General features: G+C 48.1%; 1 protein-coding gene and 2 long non-coding RNA genes across 4 annotated transcripts in view; 2 read left to right on the top strand and 1 right to left on the bottom strand.

The window, feature by feature from the left end:
- Nucleotides 1-431: 431 nt before the first annotated feature.
- LOC127921966 (exocyst complex component 4-like) overlaps nt 432-21,698 on the bottom strand; it is a 43,773-nt gene continuing 22,506 nt past the window's right edge. The window contains exons 2-4 of the mRNA XM_052505584.1: nt 5,934-6,070; nt 4,465-4,620; nt 432-720 (exon numbers count right to left, since the gene is read on the bottom strand). Coding sequence (XP_052361544.1) covers nt 447-720; nt 4,465-4,620; nt 5,934-6,070 — 567 coding nt within the window. The 3' untranslated portion in view covers nt 432-446. The remainder of the gene's footprint in view (nt 721-4,464; nt 4,621-5,933; nt 6,071-21,698) is intronic.
- LOC127921967 (uncharacterized) lies at nt 2,253-4,030 on the top strand. 2 transcript variants are annotated; one of them, XR_008110085.1, is made up of 3 exons: nt 2,253-2,852; nt 2,939-3,231; nt 3,464-4,030. It is a non-coding gene; the product is annotated as an uncharacterized LOC127921967 (long non-coding RNA). The 2 variants fall into 2 exon arrangements; XR_008110086.1 differs by having other exon boundaries at nt 3,431-4,030.
- LOC127921968 (uncharacterized) lies at nt 20,019-21,069 on the top strand. Its single transcript, XR_008110087.1, has 3 exons — nt 20,019-20,693; nt 20,812-20,838; nt 21,015-21,069. It is a non-coding gene; the product is annotated as an uncharacterized LOC127921968 (long non-coding RNA).

Genomic DNA, 21,698 nt, shown 5'->3' with positions numbered 1-21,698 from the left:
ACACACACACACATTTTCACTGATAAATGAGGTCTCTGTAAAGACAGTGAGTAAAAGGTCTTTGACAGTTCTGAAACAAACCACACACTTCCAGGGCTAATTAGAGTGTGTATACAGTGGTGTTTGTTTCTGGAGGCCCTCCTACCTGGCTCTAATTAGACGGTGGTAATTCACTCAGACAAACTCTTAATGACAGAGAGGAAAACTACTGCTGTGTGTGTGTGTGTGTGTGTGTGTGTGACAGAGAATAAATAACTACTTCTACTAATCATGACTGTCAGACTGCAGTGTGTGTACATATACATACCATTGGGAGTGTATGTGTATACTAGTGGCAGTACGTAGAGCAAAACGTTACACAGTCCGTGTCAGCATTATGGAACCTCCTTGTGTTGTATACTGTTCATTCATTGGCTGTGTGGGACAGGTGTTGAACAAGCAGCCCTTCAGTCCACACACACCCCACCAACCCTGCATGAATGGAAGCCATAAGGTGTGTATGTATGTATGCCTGCCTCTGCACGTGTGCGTGTATACTCACTGGCAGCGTGGGGCAGGTTGATGAAGAAGCCTTTGAGTCTGGAGGCCAGCCACTCCATGCTCTCCTGCAGGTTGGCCAGGGCCTTCAGGTCGCTCACGTCACGCAGGATCTCGTTCTGCGGGATCAGCTTGTCACCCAGGTTACCCGTCAGCACCTCTGACTCCTTGGCAAATGCCGCCCTGGATTGGTGGGAATGGAGGAGGAGAGAGGAGATGGAGGAGGAGAGAGGAGATGGAGGAGGAGAGAGGAGATGGAGGAGGAGAGAGGAAATGAGGGGGAGAGAGGAAATGGAGGGGGAGAGAGGAAATGGAGGAGGAGAGAGGAAATGGAGGAGGAGAGAGGAGATGGAGGAGGAGAGAGGAAATGGAGGAGGAGAGAGGAAATGGAGGAGGAGAGAGGAAATGGAGGAGAGAGGAAGAGAGAGGAGATGGAGGAGGAGAGAGGAAATGGAGGAGGAGAGAGGAAATGGAGGAGGAGAGAGGAAATGGAGGAGAGAGGAAGAGAGAGGAGATGGAGGAGGAGAGAGGAGATGGAAGAGGAGAGAGGAGATTGAGGAGGAGAGAGGAGATGGAAGAGGAGAGAGGAGATTGAGGAGGAGAGAGGAGATGGAAGAGGAGAGAGGAAATGGAGGAGGAGAGAGGAAATGGAGGAGGAGAGAGGAAATGGAGGAGGAGAGAGGAAATGGAGGAGAGAGGAAGAGAGAGGAGATGGAGGAGGAGAGAGGAAATGGAGGAGGAGAGAGGAAATGGAGGAGGAGAGAGGAAATGGAGGAGAGAGAAGAGAGAGGAGATGGAGGAGGAGAGGGAGATGGAAGAGGAGAGAGGAGATTGAGGAGGAGAGAAAAGGAGTGGCTTAGAGAAAGAGAGAGAATGTGAGAGGAGAGAGTGGGTTCTAAAATGGAGGAGGAGTTAGAACTAATGGATGGAGAGAGAGAGGAGGAGAGAGAAATGGAGGAGACAGAGAGACTGAGAGAGACAGAGACAGAGACAGAGAGAGAGAGATGGAGGAGGAGAGACAGAAATGGTGGAGAGACAGAGAGACAGGGAGACAGAGAAAGGGAGACAGAGATAGACAGAGAAAGGGAGACAGAGATGGGAAGACAGAGGAAAGGGAGACAGAAGAGGAGAAGGAGGAGGACAGAGAAAGGAAAGAGAAAGGGGACCAGGGAGAGACAGAGGAGAGGGAAGGAGACAGATGGAGGAGGAGAGGAAGCTCTGGGACCAGGGTAGACAGAGAGAAGGGAGATATAGGAAATGGAGACAGCTCTGAGAGAGGAGAGAGACAGAGAGAGAGGGAGAGAGAGAGTTTCTCTTCTGGATATAGAGAGACACAGGAGACAGGGCAGAGGGGGACCAGGACAGGAGAGAGAGATGGATACAGAGATGGGAAGAGGACCAGGAGACAGAGAAGGGTTTCTCTTCTGGAGACAGAGAGAGACAGAGATGGAGAAGCTCTGGGACCAGGGAGAGAGAGAAGGGTTTCTCTTCTGGAGAGAGAGAGAGAGGAAGAGATAGCTCAGAGGAGAGGAGGAGATGGGAGAGAGAGGAGATGGTTTCAGGAGAGAGGAGACAGGGAGACAGAATGATCAAAAGGAGCGCTGGGTTGCCAGACGTGGAGCCTCAAATCCCTCCAAAGAATGTTCAAAATGTCTGTGGTTATGACTCAAATAAAAAAAGCCTAAAAGATTCTCTTTGCATTTAAAGCCATCACCCATTCATTGATTTATTTACAATTCCAGGCCAGTGAGCATCCTTCCTGCAGACAGCACACGTTCAAAGCTCTGTCAATAACAATGACCCACCTTCTCCTCCCAAATGATTTGGATCCCTCCTTCCTTCAGGTAAATAACGTTACATCCTTATGGAGCAATCACTACTTCCTGTACATGTCTGACTTGTTCAACCACAGCATGTTGATGAAGGGATGGAGGGAGTGAGGATACTGTTCTGTGTGTGTGTGTTAGGGTGGTGAGGATACTGTTCTGTGTGTTTGTGTTAGGGTGGAGGGGTGGTGAGGATACTGTTCTGTGTGTTTGTGTTTGGGTGGTGAGGATACTGTTCTGTGTGTTTGTGTTAGGGTGGTGAGGATACTGTTCTGTGTGTTTGTGTTAGGGTGGAGGGGTGGTGAGGATACTGTTCTGTGTGTTTGTGTTAGGGTGGAGGGGTGGTGAGGATACTGTTCTGTGTGTTTGTGTTAGGGTGGTGAGGATACTGTTCTGTGTGTTTGTGTTAGGGTGGAGGGGTGGTGAGGATACTGTTCTGTGTGTTTGTGTTAGGGTGGAGGGGTGGTGAGGATACTGTTCTGTGTGTTTGTGTTAGGGTGGAGGGGTGGTGAGGATACTGTTCTGTGTGTTTGGGTGGTGAGGATACTGTTCTGTGTGTTTGTGTTAGGGTGGAGGGGTGGTGAGGATACTGTTCTGTGTGTTTGTGTTAGGGTGGAGGGGTGGTGAGGATACTGTTCTGTGTGTTTGTGTTCGGGTGGTGAGGATACTGTTCTGTGTGTGTGTGAGGGTAGTGAGGATACTGTTCTGTGTGTTTGTGTTAGGGTGGTGGGGTGGTGAGGATACTGTTCTGTGTGTTTGTGTTAGGGTGGTGAGGATACTGTTCTGTGTGTTTGTGTTCGGGTGGTGAGGATACTGTTCTGTGTGTGTGTGAGGGTAGTGAGGATACTGTTCTGTGTGTTTGTGTTTGGTGAGGATACTGTTCTGTGTGTTTGTGTTAGGGTGAGGATACTGTTCTGTGTGTTTGTGTTAGGGTGGTGAGGATACTGTTCTGTGTGTTTGTGTTAGGGTGGTGAGGATACTGTTCTGTGTGTGTGTGTGGGTGGTGAGGATACTGTTCTGTGTGTTTGTGTTAGGGTGGTGAGGATACTGTTCTGTGTGTGTGTGAGGGTGGTGAGGATACTGTTCTGTGTGTTTGTGAGGGTGGTGAGGATACTGTTCTGTGTGTGTGTGAGGGTAGTGAGGATACTGTTCTGTGTGTTTGTGTTAGGGTGGTGAGGATACTGTTCTGTGTGTTTGTGTTAGGGTGGTGAGGATACTGTTCTGTGTGTTTGTGTTAGGGTGGTGAGGATACTGTTCTGTGTGTTTGTGTTCGGGTGGTGAGGATACTGTTCTGTGTGTGTGTGAGGGTAGTGAGGATACTGTTCTGTGTGTTTGTGTTAGGGTGGTGAGGATACTGTTCTGTGTGTTTGTGTTAGGGTGGAGGGGTGGTGAGGATACTGTTCTGTGTGTGTGTGAGGGTAGTGAGGATACTGTTCTGTGTGTTTGTGTTAGGGTGGAGGGGTGGTGAGGATACTGTACTGTGTGTTTGTGTTAGGGTGGAGGGGTGGTGAGGATACTGTTCTGTGTGTTTGTGTTAGGGTGGAGGGGTGGTGAGGATACTGTTCTGTGTGTTTGTGTTAGGGTGGAGGGGTGGTGAGGATACTGTTCTGTGTGTTTGTGTTAGGGTGGAGGGGTGGTGAGGATACTGTTCTGTGTGTTTGTGTGAGGGTAGTGAGGATACTGTTCTGTGTGTTTGTGTTAGGGTGGAGGGGTGGTGAGGATACTGTTCTGTGTGTGTGTGAGGGTAGTGAGGATACTGTTCTGTGTGTGTGTGAGGGTAGTGAGGATACTGTTCTGTGTGTTTGTGTTAGGGTGGAGGGGTGGTGAGGATACTGTTCTGTGTGTTTGTGTGAGGGTGGTGAGGATACTGTTCTGTGTGTTTGTGTGAGGGTGGTGAGGATACTGTTCTGTGTGTTTGTGTGAGGGTGGTGAGGATACTGTTCTGTGTGTTTGTGTGAGGGTGGTGAGGATACTGTTCTGTGTGTTTGTGTGAGGGTGGTGAGGATACTGTTCTGTGTGTTTGTGTGAGGGTGGTGAGGATACTGTTCTGTGTGTTTGTGTGAGGGTGGTGAGGATACTGTTCTGTGTGTTTATGTGTGACCTGGTAAAGTCTTCCTCATCCTCTCTCTTCTGTCGGAGCTGTCTGGGCTGGGCCATGTTAGCCCAGTTGGGGAGAGACTGGAGCAGTCGGCTGATGTCCTCGTCCTTAGACCACGACGCACTGATGGTCAGCTTCTCCTCACATTGGACTATGCCCCTGGGACACACAGGACAGAGAGAGATCCTCAACTGTACAGTACAGACAGACAGCATAGCATGAGGGTGGATGAGGACAGATTGCCTGCATGAGGATAACTGCTTAGCTGGATCAGTGCTTGAGTCCACAGAACCACCCATAGACACACAGCAGGCAGCTGAGGCACAGTGTTTACACACCCATAGAGGGAGTAACACCTGGTCAGGTGAGAGAAGAGGTAGAGGATGGAGAGGTATAGGATGGAGGGGTAGAGGAGAGGTAGAGGGTGGAGGGGTAGAGGAGAGGTAGAGGATGGAGGGGTAGAGGATGGAGGGGTAGAGGAGAGGTAGAGGATGGAGGGGTAGAGGATGGAGGGGTAGAGGACGGAGGGGTAGAGGACAGAGGGGTAGAGGACAGAGGGGTAGAGGACAGAGGGGTAGAGGACAGAGGGGTAGAGGACAGAGGGGTAGAGGACAGAGGGGTAGAGGACAGAGGGGTAGAGGACAGAGGGGTAGAGGACAGAGGGGTAGAGGACAGAGGGGTAGAGGACAGAGGGGTAGAGGACAGAGGGGTAGAGGACAGAGGGGTAGAGGACAGAGGGGTAGAGGACGGAGGGGTAGAGGAGAGGTAGAGGATGGAGGGGTAGAGGAGAGGGTAGAGGGGTAGAGGATGGAGGGGTAGAGGATGGAGGGGTAGAGGATGGAGAGGGAGAGGATGGAGGGGTAAAGAATGGAGGGGTAGAGGATGGAGGGGTAGAGGATGGAGGGGTAGAGGACGGAGGGGTAGAGGATGGAGGGGTAGAGAATGGAGGGTAGAGAATGGGGGGTAGAGGAGGGGAGTCAGAGCGCTGGGTCTCCATCTGCACAGGTCAGCCTAAATCTCTCTGGGGTTCAGCCAGATGAAGACAAGCACAGCAGGTGTGAGGGTGTGTCAGAGAGAGAGAGCACTGCTGAAGCACAATATACCCTCAAGCAGAACAAATGGAATTAAATTACATTTGTGTTTCTATACCTTCTAGCAAGGAAGGGAGGAACCACTTTCCTCATGCTGGTCCTGAGTCAGTCTAACTCTTACCTGTACGAGGTGTTGCAGACCTCCTTGTACTCCTTCAGCTGGTCCTGAGTCAGTCTAACTCTTACCTGTACGAGGTGTTGCAGACCTCCTTGTACTCCTTCAGCTGGTCCTGAGTCAGTCTAACTCTTACCTGTACGAGGTGTTGCAGACCTCCTTGTACTCCTTCAGCTGGTCCTGAGTCAGTCTAACTCTTACCTGTACGAGGTGTTGCAGACCTCCTTGTACTCCTTCAGCTGGTCCTGAGTCAGTCTAACTCTTACCTGTACGAGGTGTTGCAGACCTCCTTGTACTCCTTCAGCTTGTCACAGACCATCTCCAGGAACTGGTTGGAGTAGGCACTCAGGTCCTGCATCAGAGTCATCAGGTCCTGGATGGACTTCTCCACGACTACTGTGCTCTGGAGAGGACACACAAATACAGGCTTAACACATTCAGAATGATACATGGAATGTTTCATTCCAGGCAGAAATAATCAAGCTCCTTACATGGAGAGAAGTAGAGAATATGTTTCAGCTGTTAATACTTAGACACTAGTGAAACTATGTTTTGTTCTTTGTTCTCATTATAAAAAAGAAGGCAGTTGAAATTATATATCAAATAAATAAATAAATAAATATGAAATATATTGTGGTATGACAATGTGAAAGAGTCCTAACCTCATCCCACATAACGTTTTTCATTTCAACCACAAAACTGTCACTGTCGCCTCAGCTCTGAGCCCAGTGATCCTTGTAATTCAGCCACTCCCTTGTCCTCCCTTAACCACGAAACATATCAACGAGTCCCAAATGACACCCTATTCTCTATATAGGTCCCAGGGCTCTGGACAAAAGTAGTACACTATATAGGGAATATGGTGCAATTTGGGATGCAGGATCTCCTTACAGCCACTAGAAGGAGAGCAGATGAAGTTTCCTGAAGCAGTGTAACACCAGTGTTGAGGAGTGGGACTGTCAAGTCTCTCCTGTCCGATGTGCAAAGACGTCAGCAGGCAACCAATCTAAAACAATGACTATATTCTCCTGTCAGGGACTGGATGCTGTTGGGAGCTTGTCATTGTCAACGATATACCACCATGTCAGAGGAGTGGCAGGAGGTGTGTGTGTGTGTGTGTGTGTGTGTGTGTGTGTGTGTGAGAGATCAGGACAGTGTGTGTGTGAGAGAGATCAGGTGAGTGTGTGTGTGAGAGAGAGAGAGAGATCAGGACAGTGTGTGTGTGTGAGAGAGAGAGATCAGGACAGTGTGTGTGTGAGAGAGAGAGAGATCAGGTGAGTGAGTGTGTGTGTAGGTGTGTGTGAGTGTGTGTGTAGGTGTGTACCTATGCCTATACGCATGACAAGATCCCCAGTGAGCTCGGACAAACCTACAGTCATGACAAGATCCCCAGTGAGCTCGGACAAACCTACAGTCATGACAAGATCCCCAGTGAGCTCGGACAAACCTACAGTCATGACAGGTTCGCCAGTGAGCTCAGACAAACCTACAGTCATGACAAGATCCCCAGTGAGCTCAGACAAACCTACAGTCATGACAGGTTCCCCAGTGAGCTCGGACAAACCTACAGTCATGACAGGTTCGCCAGTGAGCTCAGACAAACCTACAGTCATGACAAGATCCCCAGTGAGCTCGGACAAACCTACAGTCATGACAGGTTGTGGTGAGCTCAGACAAACCTACAGTCATGACAGGTTCCCCAGTGAGCTCGGACAAACCTACAGTCATGACAGGTTCGCCAGTGAGCTCAGACAAACCTACAGTCATGTCAAGATCCCCAGTGAGCTCAGACAAACCTACAGTCATGACAGGTTCGCCAGTGAGCTCAGACAAACCTACAGTCATGACAAGATCCCCAGTGAGCTCAGACAAACCTACAGTCATGACAAGATCCCCAGTGAGCTCGGACAAACCTACAGTCATGACAAGATCCCCAGTGAGCTCGGACAAACCTACAGTCATGACAAGATCCCCAGTGAGCTCGGACAAACCTACAGTCATGACAAGATCCCCAGTGAGCTCGGACAAACCTACAGTCATGACAAGATCCCCAGTGAGCTCGGACAAACCTAGTCATGACAAGATCCCCAGTGAGCTCAGACAAACCTACAGTCATGACAAGATCCCCAGTGAGCTCGGACAAACCTACAGTCATGACAGGTTCGCCAGTGAGCTCAGACAAACCTACAGTCATGACAAGATCCCCAGTGAGCTCAGACAAACCTACAGTCATGACAGGTTCCCCAGTGAGCTCGGACAAACCTACAGTCATGACAGGTTCGCCAGTGAGCTGACAAACCTACAGTCATGACAAGATCCCCAGTGAGCTCGGACAAACCTACAGTCATGACAGGTTCGCCAGTGAGCCTGTGTACAGTCATGACAAGATCCCCAGTGAGCTCAGACAAACCTACAGTCATGACAGGTTCCCCAGTGAGCTCGGACAAACCTACAGTCATGACAGGTTCGCCAGTGAGCTCAGACAAACCTACAGTCATGACAAGATCCCCAGTGAGCTCAGACAAACCTACAGTCATGACAAGATCCCCAGTGAGCTCAGACAAACCTACAGTCATGACAGGTTCGCCAGTGAGCTCGGACAAACCTACAGTCATGACAGGTTCGCCAGTGAGCTCAGACAAACCTACAGTCATGACAAGATCCCCAGTGAGCTCAGACAAACCTACAGTCATGACAGGTTCGCCAGTGAGCTCAGACAAACCTACAGTCATGACAGGTTCCCCAGTGAGCTCGGACAAACCTACAGTCATGACAGGTTCCCAGTGAGCTCGGACAAACCTACAGTCATGACAGGTTCACCAGTGAGCTCAGACAAACCTACAGTCATGACAAGATCCCCAGTGAGCTCAGACAAACCTACAGTCATGACAGGTTCGCCAGTGAGCTGTGTCATGACAGGTTCCCCAGTGAGCTCGGACAAACCTACAGTCATGACAGGTTCCCCAGTGAGCTCGGACAAACCTGTGTCATGACAGGTTGCCAGTGAGCTCAGACAAACCTACAGTCATGACAGGTTCGCCAGTGAGCTCGGACAAACCTGAGTCATGACAGGTTCGCCAGTGAGCTCAGACAAACCTACAGTCATGACAAGATCCCCAGTGAGCTCGGACAAACCTACAGTCATGACAAGATCCCCAGTGAGCTCGGACAAACCTACAGTCATGACAAGATCCCCAGTGAGCTCAGACAAACCTACAGTCATGACAATATCCCCAGTGAGCTCAGACAAACCTACAGTCATGACAAGATCCCCAGTGAGCTCAGACAAACCTACAGTCATGACAAGATCCCCAGTGAGCTGGACAAACCTACAGTCATGACAAGATCCCCAGTGAGCTCGGACAAAGCTACAGTCATGACAGGTTCGCCAGTGAGCTCAGACAAACCTACAGTCATGACAAGATCCCCAGTGAGCTCGGACAAACCTACAGTCATGACAGGTTCGCCAGTGAGCTCAGACAAACCTACAGTCATGACAAGATCCCCAGTGAGCTCAGACAAACCTACAGTCATGACAGGTTCCCCAGTGAGCTCGGACAAACCTACAGTCATGACAGGTTCGCCAGTGAGCTCAGACAAACCTACAGTCATGACAAGATCCCCAGTGAGCTCGGACAAACCTACAGTCATGACAGGTTCGCCAGTGAGCTCAGACAAACCTACAGTCATGACAAGATCCCCAGTGAGCTCAGACAAACCTACAGTCATGACAGGTTCCCCAGTGAGCTCGGACAAACCTACAGTCATGACAGGTTCGCCAGTGAGCTCAGACAAACCTACAGTCATGACAAGATCCCCAGTGAGCTCAGACAAACCTACAGTCATGACAAGATCCCCAGTGAGCTCAGACAAACCTACAGTCATGACAGGTTCGCCAGTGAGCTCGGACAAACCTACAGTCATGACAGGTTCGCCAGTGAGCTCAGACAAACCTACAGTCATGACAAGATCCCCAGTGAGCTCAGACAAACCTACAGTCATGACAGGTTCGCCAGTGAGCTCAGACAAACCTACAGTCATGACAGGTTCCCCAGTGAGCTCGGACAAACCTACAGTCATGACAGGTTCCCCAGTGAGCTCGGACAAACCTACAGTCATGACAGGTTCGCCAGTGAGCTCGGACAAACCTACAGTCATGACAGGTTCCCCAGTGAGCTCGGACAAACCTACAGTCATGACAGGTTCGCCAGTGAGCTCGGACAAACCTACAGTCATGACAGGTTCCCCAGTGAGCTCGGACAAACCTACAGTCATGACAGGTTCCCCAGTGAGCTCGGACAAACCTACAGTCATGACAGGTTCCCCAGTGAGCTCGGACAAACCTACAGTCATGACAGGTTCCCCAGTGAGCTCGGACAAACCTACAGTCATGACAGGTTCCCCAGTGAGCTCGGACAAACCTACAGTCATGACAGGTTCGCCAGTGAGCTCGGACAAACCTACAGTCATGACAAGATCCCCAGTGAGCTCGACAAACCTACAGTCATGACAAGATCCCCAGTGAGCTCGGACAAACCTACAGTCATGACAAGATCCCCAGTGAGCTCAGACAAACCTACAGTCATGACAAGATCCCCAGTGAGCTCAGACAAACCTACAGTCATGACAAGATCCCCAGTGAGCTCAGACAAACCTACAGTCATGACAAGATCCCCAGTGAGCTCGGACAAACCTACAGTCATGACAAGATCCCCAGTGAGCTCAGACAAACCTACAGTCATGACAAGATCCCCAGTGAGCTCAGACAAACCTACAGTCATGACAAGATCCCCAGTGAGCTCGGACAAACCTACAGTCATGACAAGATCCCCAGTGAGCTCAGACAAACCTACAGTCATGACAAGATCCCCAGTGAGCTCAGACAAACCTACAGTCATGACAAGATCCCCAGTGAGCTCGGACAAACCTACAGTCATGACAGGTTCCCCAGTGAGCTCGGACAAACCTACAGTCATGACAGGTTCCCCAGTGAGCTCGGACAAACCTACAGTCATGACAGGTTCGCCAGTGAGCTCGGACAAACCTACAGTCATGACAGGTTCGCCAGTGAGCTCGGACAAACCTACAGTCATGACAGGTTCCCCAGTGAGCTCGGACAAACCTACAGTCATGACAGGTTCGCCAGTGAGCTCGGACAAACCTACAGTCATGACAGGTTCGCCAGTGAGCTCGGACAAACCTACAGTCATGACAGGTTCGCCAGTGTAGCGTAACAAATAGCAGGACGGAAGCAGACACTTCAATACACACACACACACACACACACACACACACACACACACACACACACACACACACACACACACACACACACACACACACACACACACACACACACACACACACACACACACACACACACACACACACACACACACCTAACCTGAAATCACTGCCACAGACCTACACTACATGACCAGAAATATTTGGACACCTGCTGGTCGAACATCTCATTCCAAAATCATGGGCATTAATATGGAGTTGGTCCCCCACTTTGCTGCCATAACAGGCTCCACTCTTCTGGGAAGGCTTTCCACTACATGGTGGAACATTGCTGTGGAGCCTAGCTCGCAGTCGGCGTTCTAATTCATCCCACAGGTGGTCAATGGGGTTGAGGTCAGGGCTCTGTGCAAGCCAGTCAAGTTCTTCCACACCGATCTCGACAAACCATTTCTGTATGGACCTCGCAGTGAGGAACAACTATCTTCTTTACTCTTATTTGAATTATTTACTTATTTTTCCTCACTATTTTCTATAATGTCCATTCATTTCATCTGGTATTTTATCAATACAAATGCATTTCTTAGCGTGTGAGTTGTTTCTATGGGTCAGACCAAGACAAAGTGTGTTTGATTCAAAAAAAGACCGATACTAGCGCACACAGTGGAGTGATCCATTGAAACTCACTAGCATTAGCTACAGCAGTGCTAACCGCTAGTTTAGAAGTAGCACAGTGCTTCAAAGCGTGTAAGTAGCAGCAGCAGTATTGGTTAGCAGTGGCAGCTGGCTGTACCAACTCTTACACTGTTGAAGATGTCCAGCTGTGGCAGGGTGTAGTCAGCAGGGAACAGCAGGGGCCTGAACAGGGCAGTTACTGATTAAAGGGACTACTGGCTGGCCCCCTGGTCCCTCTCCCTGCTGGGAGGTAATGATCTGTAGCGCTGTCCATACCCAGAGCTCCACAAGGCTGGTCCCTGTCATGAAACTCCGCCAGGGGACGCCCCAGTCCCATTGCCCACGGCCCCATACCCAAGGCTGGTCCCTGTCATGAAACTCCGCCAGGGGGCGCCCCAGTCCCATTGCCCACGGCCCCATACCCAAGGCTGGTCCCTGTCATGAAACTCCGCCAGGGGGCGCCCCAGTCCCATTGCCCACGGCCCCATACCCAAGGCTGGTCCCTGTCATGAAACTCCGCCAGGGGACGCCCCAGTCCCATTGCCCACGGCCCCCTGCCAGCCTGTCGGAGGAGAGCAGGGACCCATTCACTCAGCAGGGGAGGGCTGGAACTTCTAGACACAAGCAGACGTACAGGCACGTGCACAGTCAAACGCACACACAGTACACACACACAGTACACACACACAGTACACACACAGTACACACACAGTACACACACAGTACACACACAGTACACACACAGTACACACACAGTTCACACACAGTACACACACAGTACACACACAGTACACACACAGTACACACACAGTCCAGAACCCCCAGTGAGTGTGTGATGGAGCCAGGAAGAGGACTTTCTCTATTTGTCATCATAGAGACGATGGAAGGAGTCGCTGTGAAGCCAAGGAGATGATGGCCATCCTGCTATTGGGTAAGAGCTAAAGCCAACTCCAATGAATCAGCCATACAACTGTTAGCTTTCACTTTCAAATCACCTTCAGTTGCTAAAAAACTTAAAAGAATGATGAACGATGAAATCTTCCCCTTTTGACCTCTCTCTCTCTTTCTTTATTTCTTTCCTTGGTGTTTAAACACTAAGTCCACTATTCTTTCTCTCTCCTACTATGAGTTAGTGAGGCTGGATATCAGCAGGTCGGGAATGGTAAACAATGGATCCCAGATCCATTACTCCTGGAACAAATGCTCTGGCTCCGCTTGCCTTGTCTAATTCTGCTCATTTAACATAGCCATTCGTCTTTGCAGCAGAAATCATTAAACAGTCATCAAGGGCCGCAGATTGAGAGAAGGAGGAGAGAGAAGGAGAGAGAGGGACGAAGGGCGAGAGAAGGAGAGAGAGGGAGAGAGAGGGACGGAGAGGGAGAGAAGAGAGAGAGAGAGAGAGAGAGAGAGAGAGAGAGAGAGAGAGAGAGAGAGAGAGAAGGGAGAGAGAGAGAGAGACGAAGGGCGAGAGAGACAGGGAAAGAGGGAGAGAGAGAGAGAGAGAGAGGGACGAAGGGCGAGAGAGACAGGGAAAGAGAGAGAGAATTCACAGAGGTCTTGACAACATTGGGACCTCTTCATCTTATTTAACGGTTACACAAGGAGGAGACGAAATGCATTCTGGGGGCTGGTGAAACTTTTCCCATGAGACAACTTTATTGACAACTCACTCTCTTTTCACAAACACTCTAGCTTTAAGCAACAGACTCACAGTCACACTCTCTCTAGTACTCCTCTATAAAATGCATTAAAACCAAAGCACACACACATACACAGTGAAACATGGCTGACTTGCACTTTGCACTTCCTTTTGTTCTATGTTGTGTCGGAGCCCAGCTGAAAGCAAATTTAATTGAGGCCGGCGATACAGAAAAATGGGTCTAGAAATTCAGCAATTTAACAGCATAAATTCCATCAGAGTGTGAAAGGCCCCATCTCTGAGAGCTAATGATGAAAAGAGTGCACAGTGAGCACTCAGACTGTCGTGTCATTGGCTGCCACCGTTAATGCAGTGGTATCGCCATAGCGATGCCTGAGCAGGTGATAATAGCAGTTATTAGAGTTGTAAACACTCCTGAATACAGGCGACAGCAGGGGAGGTATCCGGTGGAAGTGGCGGGATGTGTTCTTGATGACTTTGAAGCTCTAGTGTGATAATAATACACTAGTCATCTTCCTATAAAGAGACTGATCTAAGGAACAGTTTCTCTCATTCATCTCACTGATTGTGATGATTCAGGACATATTGAGCATTTTTGGACCTTGAGTGCATCAGCGTGTCCTGAGTGAAATAGCGAAAGGAACTTAAAGCTGCCATGATGCACACTGGTCAAAAACGGGTGGAATCAACATTGTTTCAATGTAATCTCAACCCAAAAAATATAATTGATGACGTTGAATCAACGCGGAAAACAGATTGGATGAGCAAAAAGTCCCAACTTTTAACATAAATCCTATGAGATGGTGATATTTTTGGTTGATTTCACATTGAATTCATGTTAGTTGACAACTGAACCAAATGTAAATCAAAACTAGACGTTGAACTGCCGTCTGTGCCCAGTGGGGGGGTTCTATTGAATGGTCCACTACTAGGCCTTGCCATATTGCTGAAACTGTAGAATTGATCAAATCAAATGGTATTAAATGTACAGACTGAATTGACATGGAAACTATCCCAAATCTTCTACCCCTGTACTGCTGTCCTGTCTCTGTCACGAACAGATCCACACATTCAAGGTCTTGGAGAGGGCTGTAAAGGGGCTCAGTCGTGCCCCTGAAACGGGTCAGGGGTTTCCCCATTAATCGAGGGGCGGCCCCCGTGGATGGAGAGGGCCAGAGCATTTAACCCCGTGCGTTCCGCCACGTCACTCTCATCACTGACCCAAAACCGCTGACTCCTGTGTCAGCTGTGACTCGTGTCACCCCACATTCAAGTCTGCAGGGCAGGGTACTACAAACACAAATAACACGCTCATGCTCACACACACTGAAGTAGCAGAAGCATGTGGGCCGTCCGGCGTGTGCAGAGGGAGTCTCAGAGGCGTGAGGCCATGCTGACGTTGATGAATGATCTGCCAGACACTGTCCTACTCATGTGTGACTCCCCTTTACCCCAGTGAGGGAGGGCTGTGTGTTTGGTTATGAAAGGGTAGATTCTCTTTGTAAAAGTGTTTGTTCCAGTGTGTGTGTGTGTGGGGGGGGGGCTGTGTGTTTGGTTATGAAAGGGTAGATTCTCTTTGTAAAAGTGTTTGTTCCAGTGTGTGTGTGTGTGTGTGTGGGGGGGGCTGTGTGTTTGGTTATGGATGGGTAGATTCTCTTTGTAAAAGTGTTTGTTCCAGTGTGTGTGTGTGTGTGTGGGGGGCTGTGTGTTTGGTTATGAAAGGGTAGATTCTCTTTGTAAAAGTGTTTGTTCCAGTGTGTGTGTGTGTGGGGGGGGCTGTGTGTTTGGTTATGGATGGGTAGATTCTCTTTGTAAAAGTGTTTGTTCCAGTGTGTGTGTGTGTGTGTGGGGGGCTGTGTGTTTGGTTATGAAAGGGTAGATTCTCTTTGTAAAAGTGTTTGTTCCAGTGTGTGTGTGTGTGTGGGGGGCTGTGTGTTTGGTTATGAAAGGGTAGATTCTCTTTGTAAAAGTTTTTGTTCCAGTGTGTGTGTGTGTGTGTGGGGGGTGTGCGCATGCATATGTGTGTGTGTGTAAGGTTGTAAAAAGTTGATTATCTTTCTGTGTGTGTTTGTTCCAGTGTGCATGTATGCGTGCTGGTGTGTGTGTGTTCACGCAGTAAATTGTAAATAACACATGCAGTAGTTCTGCAAACAAACCTTGGCTGGATGGCATTAGACATGTTAGGCCCTGCTTCAATCTAAATGGAAATATAAACTCTCTCTCTCCCTCCCTCCCGTTTGAGGATTGGTGTTCACTTCATAGAAAACGATTCAGTGTTTGTGTCCAAATGGCACCCTAACCCCTACATAGTGCACTACTTTTGACCAGAACCCTATGAGCCCTGGTCAAAAGTAGTGCAATATAATAGGAATAGGGCGCCATTTAAGATGTAAACAGTCACATGACAATGAAATGTCACTAAAAAAAGTTTCTTCTCGAGGCCTCTTCATAGAAGAGTGGAAAACACCTATCACAAGCTGTCACCTCCGATCACATCAAATCAAAGGCCTCTCTGGTGAGTTAAAGTGCAGATCACAGCCAATCAGCACCCGCTGTTAGTGTTTACATCAGTGAATGCATCCAACCAACTACTTCTCGAATGGAATGATGCACAAATTGAGAGCGGAATGTCATAGTTCCTCACAGAGAGATGCTTATTTACAACCTCAGCTCTCTATGGCTGGAAAAAGAGCAGCATGTTTGTGTTCTTATTCACATACAGTATCATGCACCATGAACTAATGAAAGGGTTTGGATAATGTATGGGTCAAGTCGACAGCATGTGCACAGTAGGGTTGAATATTTTCCCGATATTTTACAAAATGTTCCAACCCAAGAACAAATCACTTTTCTCCAGGGTAACACCGTTATTTCCCACCAAAACCGGAAGTGACATTTAAAAGCATATAAAACATATACATGTATGGATTTGATTAGAGGTTTGATCGGTAACAAAGTTCAAGTCTTATGCTACCGGAGTCTGATGAGCCATACACTAAAGACATTTTGTGATCCATCGCCCAACGATTGTGCCATTATCCCATACAGAGCCTGATATATAGGCTACCACACATTATGCCCGACAGAAAAACACAAAAGTCTATAATGTGGACTGCAGTCTATTACTGTATTGTATTGAATGATAGTGTATTACATGGAGAGAACATGCTATGCTGGTGCAGGACATGCAGCCTACAAAGTGACAAGGTCGGAGAACACCTTGATACATTGAGAAATATACAGTGGCAAGAAAAGTATGTGAACCCTTTGAAATTACCTGGATTTCTCGACAAACACAGTGTGCTTAAACTAATAACACACAACCAATTATATAGTAAACAGTGAAGAGGCCATTCTGGGATGCTGGCCTTCTAGACAGAGTTCCTCTGTCCAGTGTCTGTGTTCTTCTGCCCATCAATCTTTTCTTATTATTGGCCAGTCTGAGATATGACTTTGTCTTTGCAACTCTGCCTAGAAGGCCAGCATCCCAGAGTCACCTCTTCACTGTTGACGTTGAGACTGGTATTTTGCTGTTCTTAACTGACTTGCCTAGTTAAATAAAGCCTCAATTAAAAATATTTAAAAATAACCAGCATGGCTACCCCTGCACTCTGCAGCGATACGCCATCCCATTTGGTTTGCGCTTAGTGGGACTATCATTTGTCTTTCAACAGGACAATGAGCAAACACACCTCTGTGTAAGGGCTATTTGACCAAGAAGGAGAGTGATAGAGTGCTGCATCAGATGACCTGGCCTCCACAATCACCTGACTTTAACCCAATCGAGATGGTTTGGGATGAGTTGGAAAAGCAGCCAACATATGTGGCAGCATATGTAGGAACTCCTTCACGACTGTTGTAGAGGTATTCAAGGTGAAGCTGGTTGAGAGAATTCCAAAAGGGTGCAATACTGATTTCAAGGCAAAGGGTGGCTACTTTGAAGAATTTCAAATGTATTTTGATTTGTTTAACCCTGATCTGGTTACTACATGATTCCATATGTGTTATTTCATAGTTTTGATGTCTTCACTATTATTCTACAATGTAGAAAATAGTCAAATAAAGAAAAACCCTGGAATGAGTAGGTGTCCAAACGTTGATTAGGTGATTAGGCTCATCTATTTTGGATGCAGTTTTAATAGAATTGATGGAGAGAGAGAGAACGACAGAGTGCTCGCGTGCGCACTGATTTAAAGCAATGATATTCGAGTGATAGGCTGTTGTAAAACTCTGTAGCTGCAATTTTGCATCTTTACAATTAAAAAAATAAGGTGACCCCCAAAAGCAAGATGGAAATGTGTAAATTAGATACGCATGCAATCCTGATATTAATGTAGCATAAGCTATGCTGCAGCAAATGTAGTCCTACCGTTCACAAGAAAAGAAGTGACCAGGATGAGATGAAACATGCACTGTAAACTGCGTTCCGTATGGAGATGCGAGGTCCCCACTCGGAGCGCTGGTGATTCATCATGCAGATAGCAGAGTAGGCCGTGGTCCATAGAGAACACAGAGACACAGCATATCATTTAACAGTTCTGTTTTACCGGTTTCTCGCAGGTGTTTATCCCGGGAAAAGGGAGTGGGAAATCTGGGGAAATGTCAGTAACCCGGTTTCCGCTATTCAACAGTGCCCAGCTAGACATGCCACATGCAGTAAGATGACAATCTTGTGTATTTGACTGTATCCACAGGGGGTCACAACATGAAAGAGCAGAATGTGCTTTGCCGGGGTGGGTTAAAACCCTTATCATCATCACCACCATCGCCCTGGATGCTGTGTGTGCTTATATCACACTCACCTTTTAACAGATGGCTCCCCAACACACACACACACACACACACACACACCTTTTAACAGATGGCTCCCCAACACACACACACACACACAGACAGATTGAGTTGTGTCTCCGACCCGAACACTATTCCTGAGAATGCCGTGGTTTCCCCAGACAGCATTCTGTCAAACCTCGTAATCAACACTCGCTCTCTCTCCCCCCTTTCTCCTCAGGGGGTAGCCACGGTGATGGCAGCATCATTACACCCCGGTGGATGGGAGGCGGCGGAACCTGCCCACAACAAAGCATCACCCATGGCAACAACTGGGTTGGGTTATCAGGTTATAGAGATGTAGAGATGTTCACTCAGTGGGGTCATGTGTGTGTGTGTGTGTGTGTGTGTACTGTGTACACTGTGTGTGTCTGAAAGTATCTGTGAGTGTGTGTACTGTGTGTGTTTGTGTACTGTGTGTGTGTGTGTGTATACTGTGTGCACTGTGGGTGTACAGAGTGTGTTTGTACTGTGTGTGTGTGTACAGTGTATGTTTGTGTACTGTGGGTGTTTGTACTGCGTGTGTGTGTGTGTGTGTGTGTGTGTGTGTGTGTGTGTGTGTGTGTGTGTGTGTGTGTGTGTGTGTGTGTGTGTGTGTGCGTTTGTGTACTGTGTGCCTTTGTGTACTGTGTGCCTTTGTGTACTGTGTGCCTTTGTGTACTGTGTGTGTTTGTGTACTGTGTGTTTGTGTTTGTGTACTGAACCTAGGAAGAAACCAAGAGAGGAACCAGGCTATGTGGGGTGGCCAGTCCTCTTCTGGCTGTGCCTGGTGGAGTTTATAACAGAACATGGCCAAGATGTTCAAATGTTCATAAAAGACCAGCGGGGTCAAATAATAATAATCACAGTGGTTGAAGAGTGTGCAACAGGTCAGCACTTCAGGAGTAAATGTCAGTTGGCTTTTCAAAGCCGATCATTAAGAGTATCTCTACCGCTCCTGCTGTCTCTAGAAAGTTGAAAACAGCACATCTGTGACACGTAGCACGTCCAGTGAACACGTCCGGTGTGTGTACTGTGTGTGTGCTGTGTGTGTGCGTGTACTGTGTGTGTGCGTGTACTGTGTGTGTGCGTGTACTATGTGTGTGTGTGTACTGTGTGCACTGTGTGTGTGTGTGTGCACTGTGGGTGTGTGTGTGTTGTGCGTACTGTGGGTGTGTGTGTTTGTGTGTAATGTGTGTGTGTGTGTGTGTACTGTGTGTGTTTGTGTGTAATGTGTGTGTGTAATGTGTGTGTGTGTAATGTGTGTGTGTGTGTGTGTGTGTGTGTGTGTGTGTGTGTGTGTGTGTGTGTGTGTGTGTGTGTGTGTGTGTGTGTGTGTGTGTGTGTGTGTGTGTGTGTGTGTAATGTGTGTACTGTGTATACCCCCAAAAAGGTTCCATATGGACCTAATGGAGCACAGAGAGGGACCCCCCCCCCCCCACACAGAAGGCAATGAAATACATAGTACCATGGTGCTAATGAAGATGTACACACACACATCCCTTTCTCTCTCTCCCTCCTTTCTCCTCAGGGGGTTACCACGGTGATGGTCGCATCATTACACTCTGGAGGAGGGGCGGAGGTGGAACCCGCCCACTCAAAGCATAACCCATGGCAACCACTGAGTTGGGTGATCAGGTTATAGATGGAGATGTTCACTCAGCGGGGTCGTGTCTGTGTGTACTGTGTATGTGTGTGTGTGTGTGTGTGTGTGTGTGTGTGTGTGTGTGTGTGTGTGTGTGTGTGTGTGTGTGTGTGTGTGTGTGTGTGTGTGTCTGTAAGTGTACAATGAGATTCATTATCATAGCACCACACACATCATGTTACTTTTCATCAAACTTCTCATACAAGCCACATGACAGCTGGAACTTGTATCATGGGCTCAAAGTAAACTCCCTTTTCCTTCAAACCAGGAGACCGTTTTTAACAGGTCTGACATTCCAACTTCCTGCTCCTCTTTCCTCAGACAAACAGTCGTGTTATCTGTCCCAACACACACTATCCTTCAGCAGCCACACTGCTAGGAGCCGGTTCTACTTTGAGTCATACCGTCCCTCTCTCTCTAGATATACTGTAAAAGGGATTTTAGGTACAGACCAAATTGTAGAAATTCATTCATTTTGATAAGGTGCAAAATCAACATTTTTAACAGCTGTAAAATTGTCAAGGAGGTGGTTAGGCTCAATCTGTTTTATGACAGATAAAGGAGCGCTGCATCCCAAACAACACGTGGGTAAATGGAATCACATCTAAATGGATTATTATATGGCATATGGCCCTAGAAAGATGGGTGTTCCAACATATTGTTTTTTATGGTGGAATCTCATTTAGTCGGAAACACCAGAATAACTTGAGTGTTTACTAGTGTGTGTGTTTATAGGGAAACCTGTGGGGTTTGTGTGTTTATAGGGAAACCTGTGGGGTGTGTGTGTTTATAGGTAAACCTGTGGGGTGTGTGTGTTTATAGGGAAACCTGTGGGGTGTGTGTGTTTATAGGGAAACCTGTGGGGTGTGTGTGTTTATAGGGAAACCTGTGGGGTGTGTGTGTTTATAGGGAAACCTGTGGGGTTTGTGTGTTTATAGGTAAACCTGTGGGGTGTGTGTGTTTATAGGTAAACCTGTGGGGTGTGTGTGTTTATAGGTAAACCTGTGGGGTGTGTGTGTTTATAGGTAAACCTGTGGGGTGTGTGTGTTTATAGGGAAACCTGTGGGGTGTGTGTGTTTATAGGGAAACCTGTGGGGTTTGTGTGTGTTTATAGGGAAACCTGTGGTGTGTGTGTTTATAGGTAAACCTGTGGGGTGTGTGTGTTTATAGGGAAACCTGTGGTGTGTGTGTGTTTATAGGTAAACCTGTGGGGTGTGTGTGTTTATAGGTAAACCTGTGGGGTGTGTGTGTTTATAGGGAAACCTGTGGGGTTTGTGTGTGTTTATAGGGAAACCTGTGGGGTGTGTGTGTTTATAGGGAAACCTGTGGGGTTTGTGTGTTTATAGGTAAACCTGTGGGGTGTGTGTGTTTATAGGTAAACCTGTGGGGTGTGTGTGTTTATAGGGAAACCTGTGGGGTTTGTGTGTGTTTATAGGGAAACCTGTGGGGTGTGTGTGTTTATAGGGAAACCTGTGGGGTTTGTGTGTTTATAGGGAAACCTGTGGGGTTTGTGTGTTTATAGGGAAACCTGTGGTGTGTGTGTGTTTATAGGTAAACCTGTGGGGTTTGTGTGTTTGTAGGTAAACCTGTGGGGTTTGTGTGTTTGTAGGTAAACCTGTGGGGTTTGTGTGTTTATAGGTAAACCTGTGGGGTATGTGTGTTTATAGGGAAACCTGTGGTGTGTGTGTGTTTATAGGGAAACCTGTGGGGTTTGTGTGTTTGTAGGTAAACCTGTGGGGTGTGTGTGTTTATAGGGAAACCTGTGGGGTTTGTGTGTTTGTAGGTAAACCTGTGGTGTGTGTGTGTTTATAGGTAAACCTGTGTCCACAGTTTTGGGTTGAGCCTGTGTCTGAGAATGTAAAATATCTGTGTTCAAATGTGTGGATCCGCGTGTGTGTCCAATGTGTGTGTGCATCCACCCAGGCTGTCTCCCCACCTTCGTCCTGTGCTCCCTCAGACACCCAGGCTGTCTCCCCACCTTCGTCCTGTGCTCCCTCAGAC

The sequence above is a fragment of the Oncorhynchus keta genome, unplaced genomic scaffold, assembly GCF_023373465.1.
Source record: "Oncorhynchus keta strain PuntledgeMale-10-30-2019 unplaced genomic scaffold, Oket_V2 Un_contig_241_pilon_pilon, whole genome shotgun sequence".
In the NCBI taxonomy this organism is placed as follows: Eukaryota; Metazoa; Chordata; class Actinopteri; order Salmoniformes; family Salmonidae; genus Oncorhynchus; species Oncorhynchus keta.
Note: the sequence above shows the minus strand (reverse complement) of the source record. Positions and strands in the feature narration are given on the sequence as shown.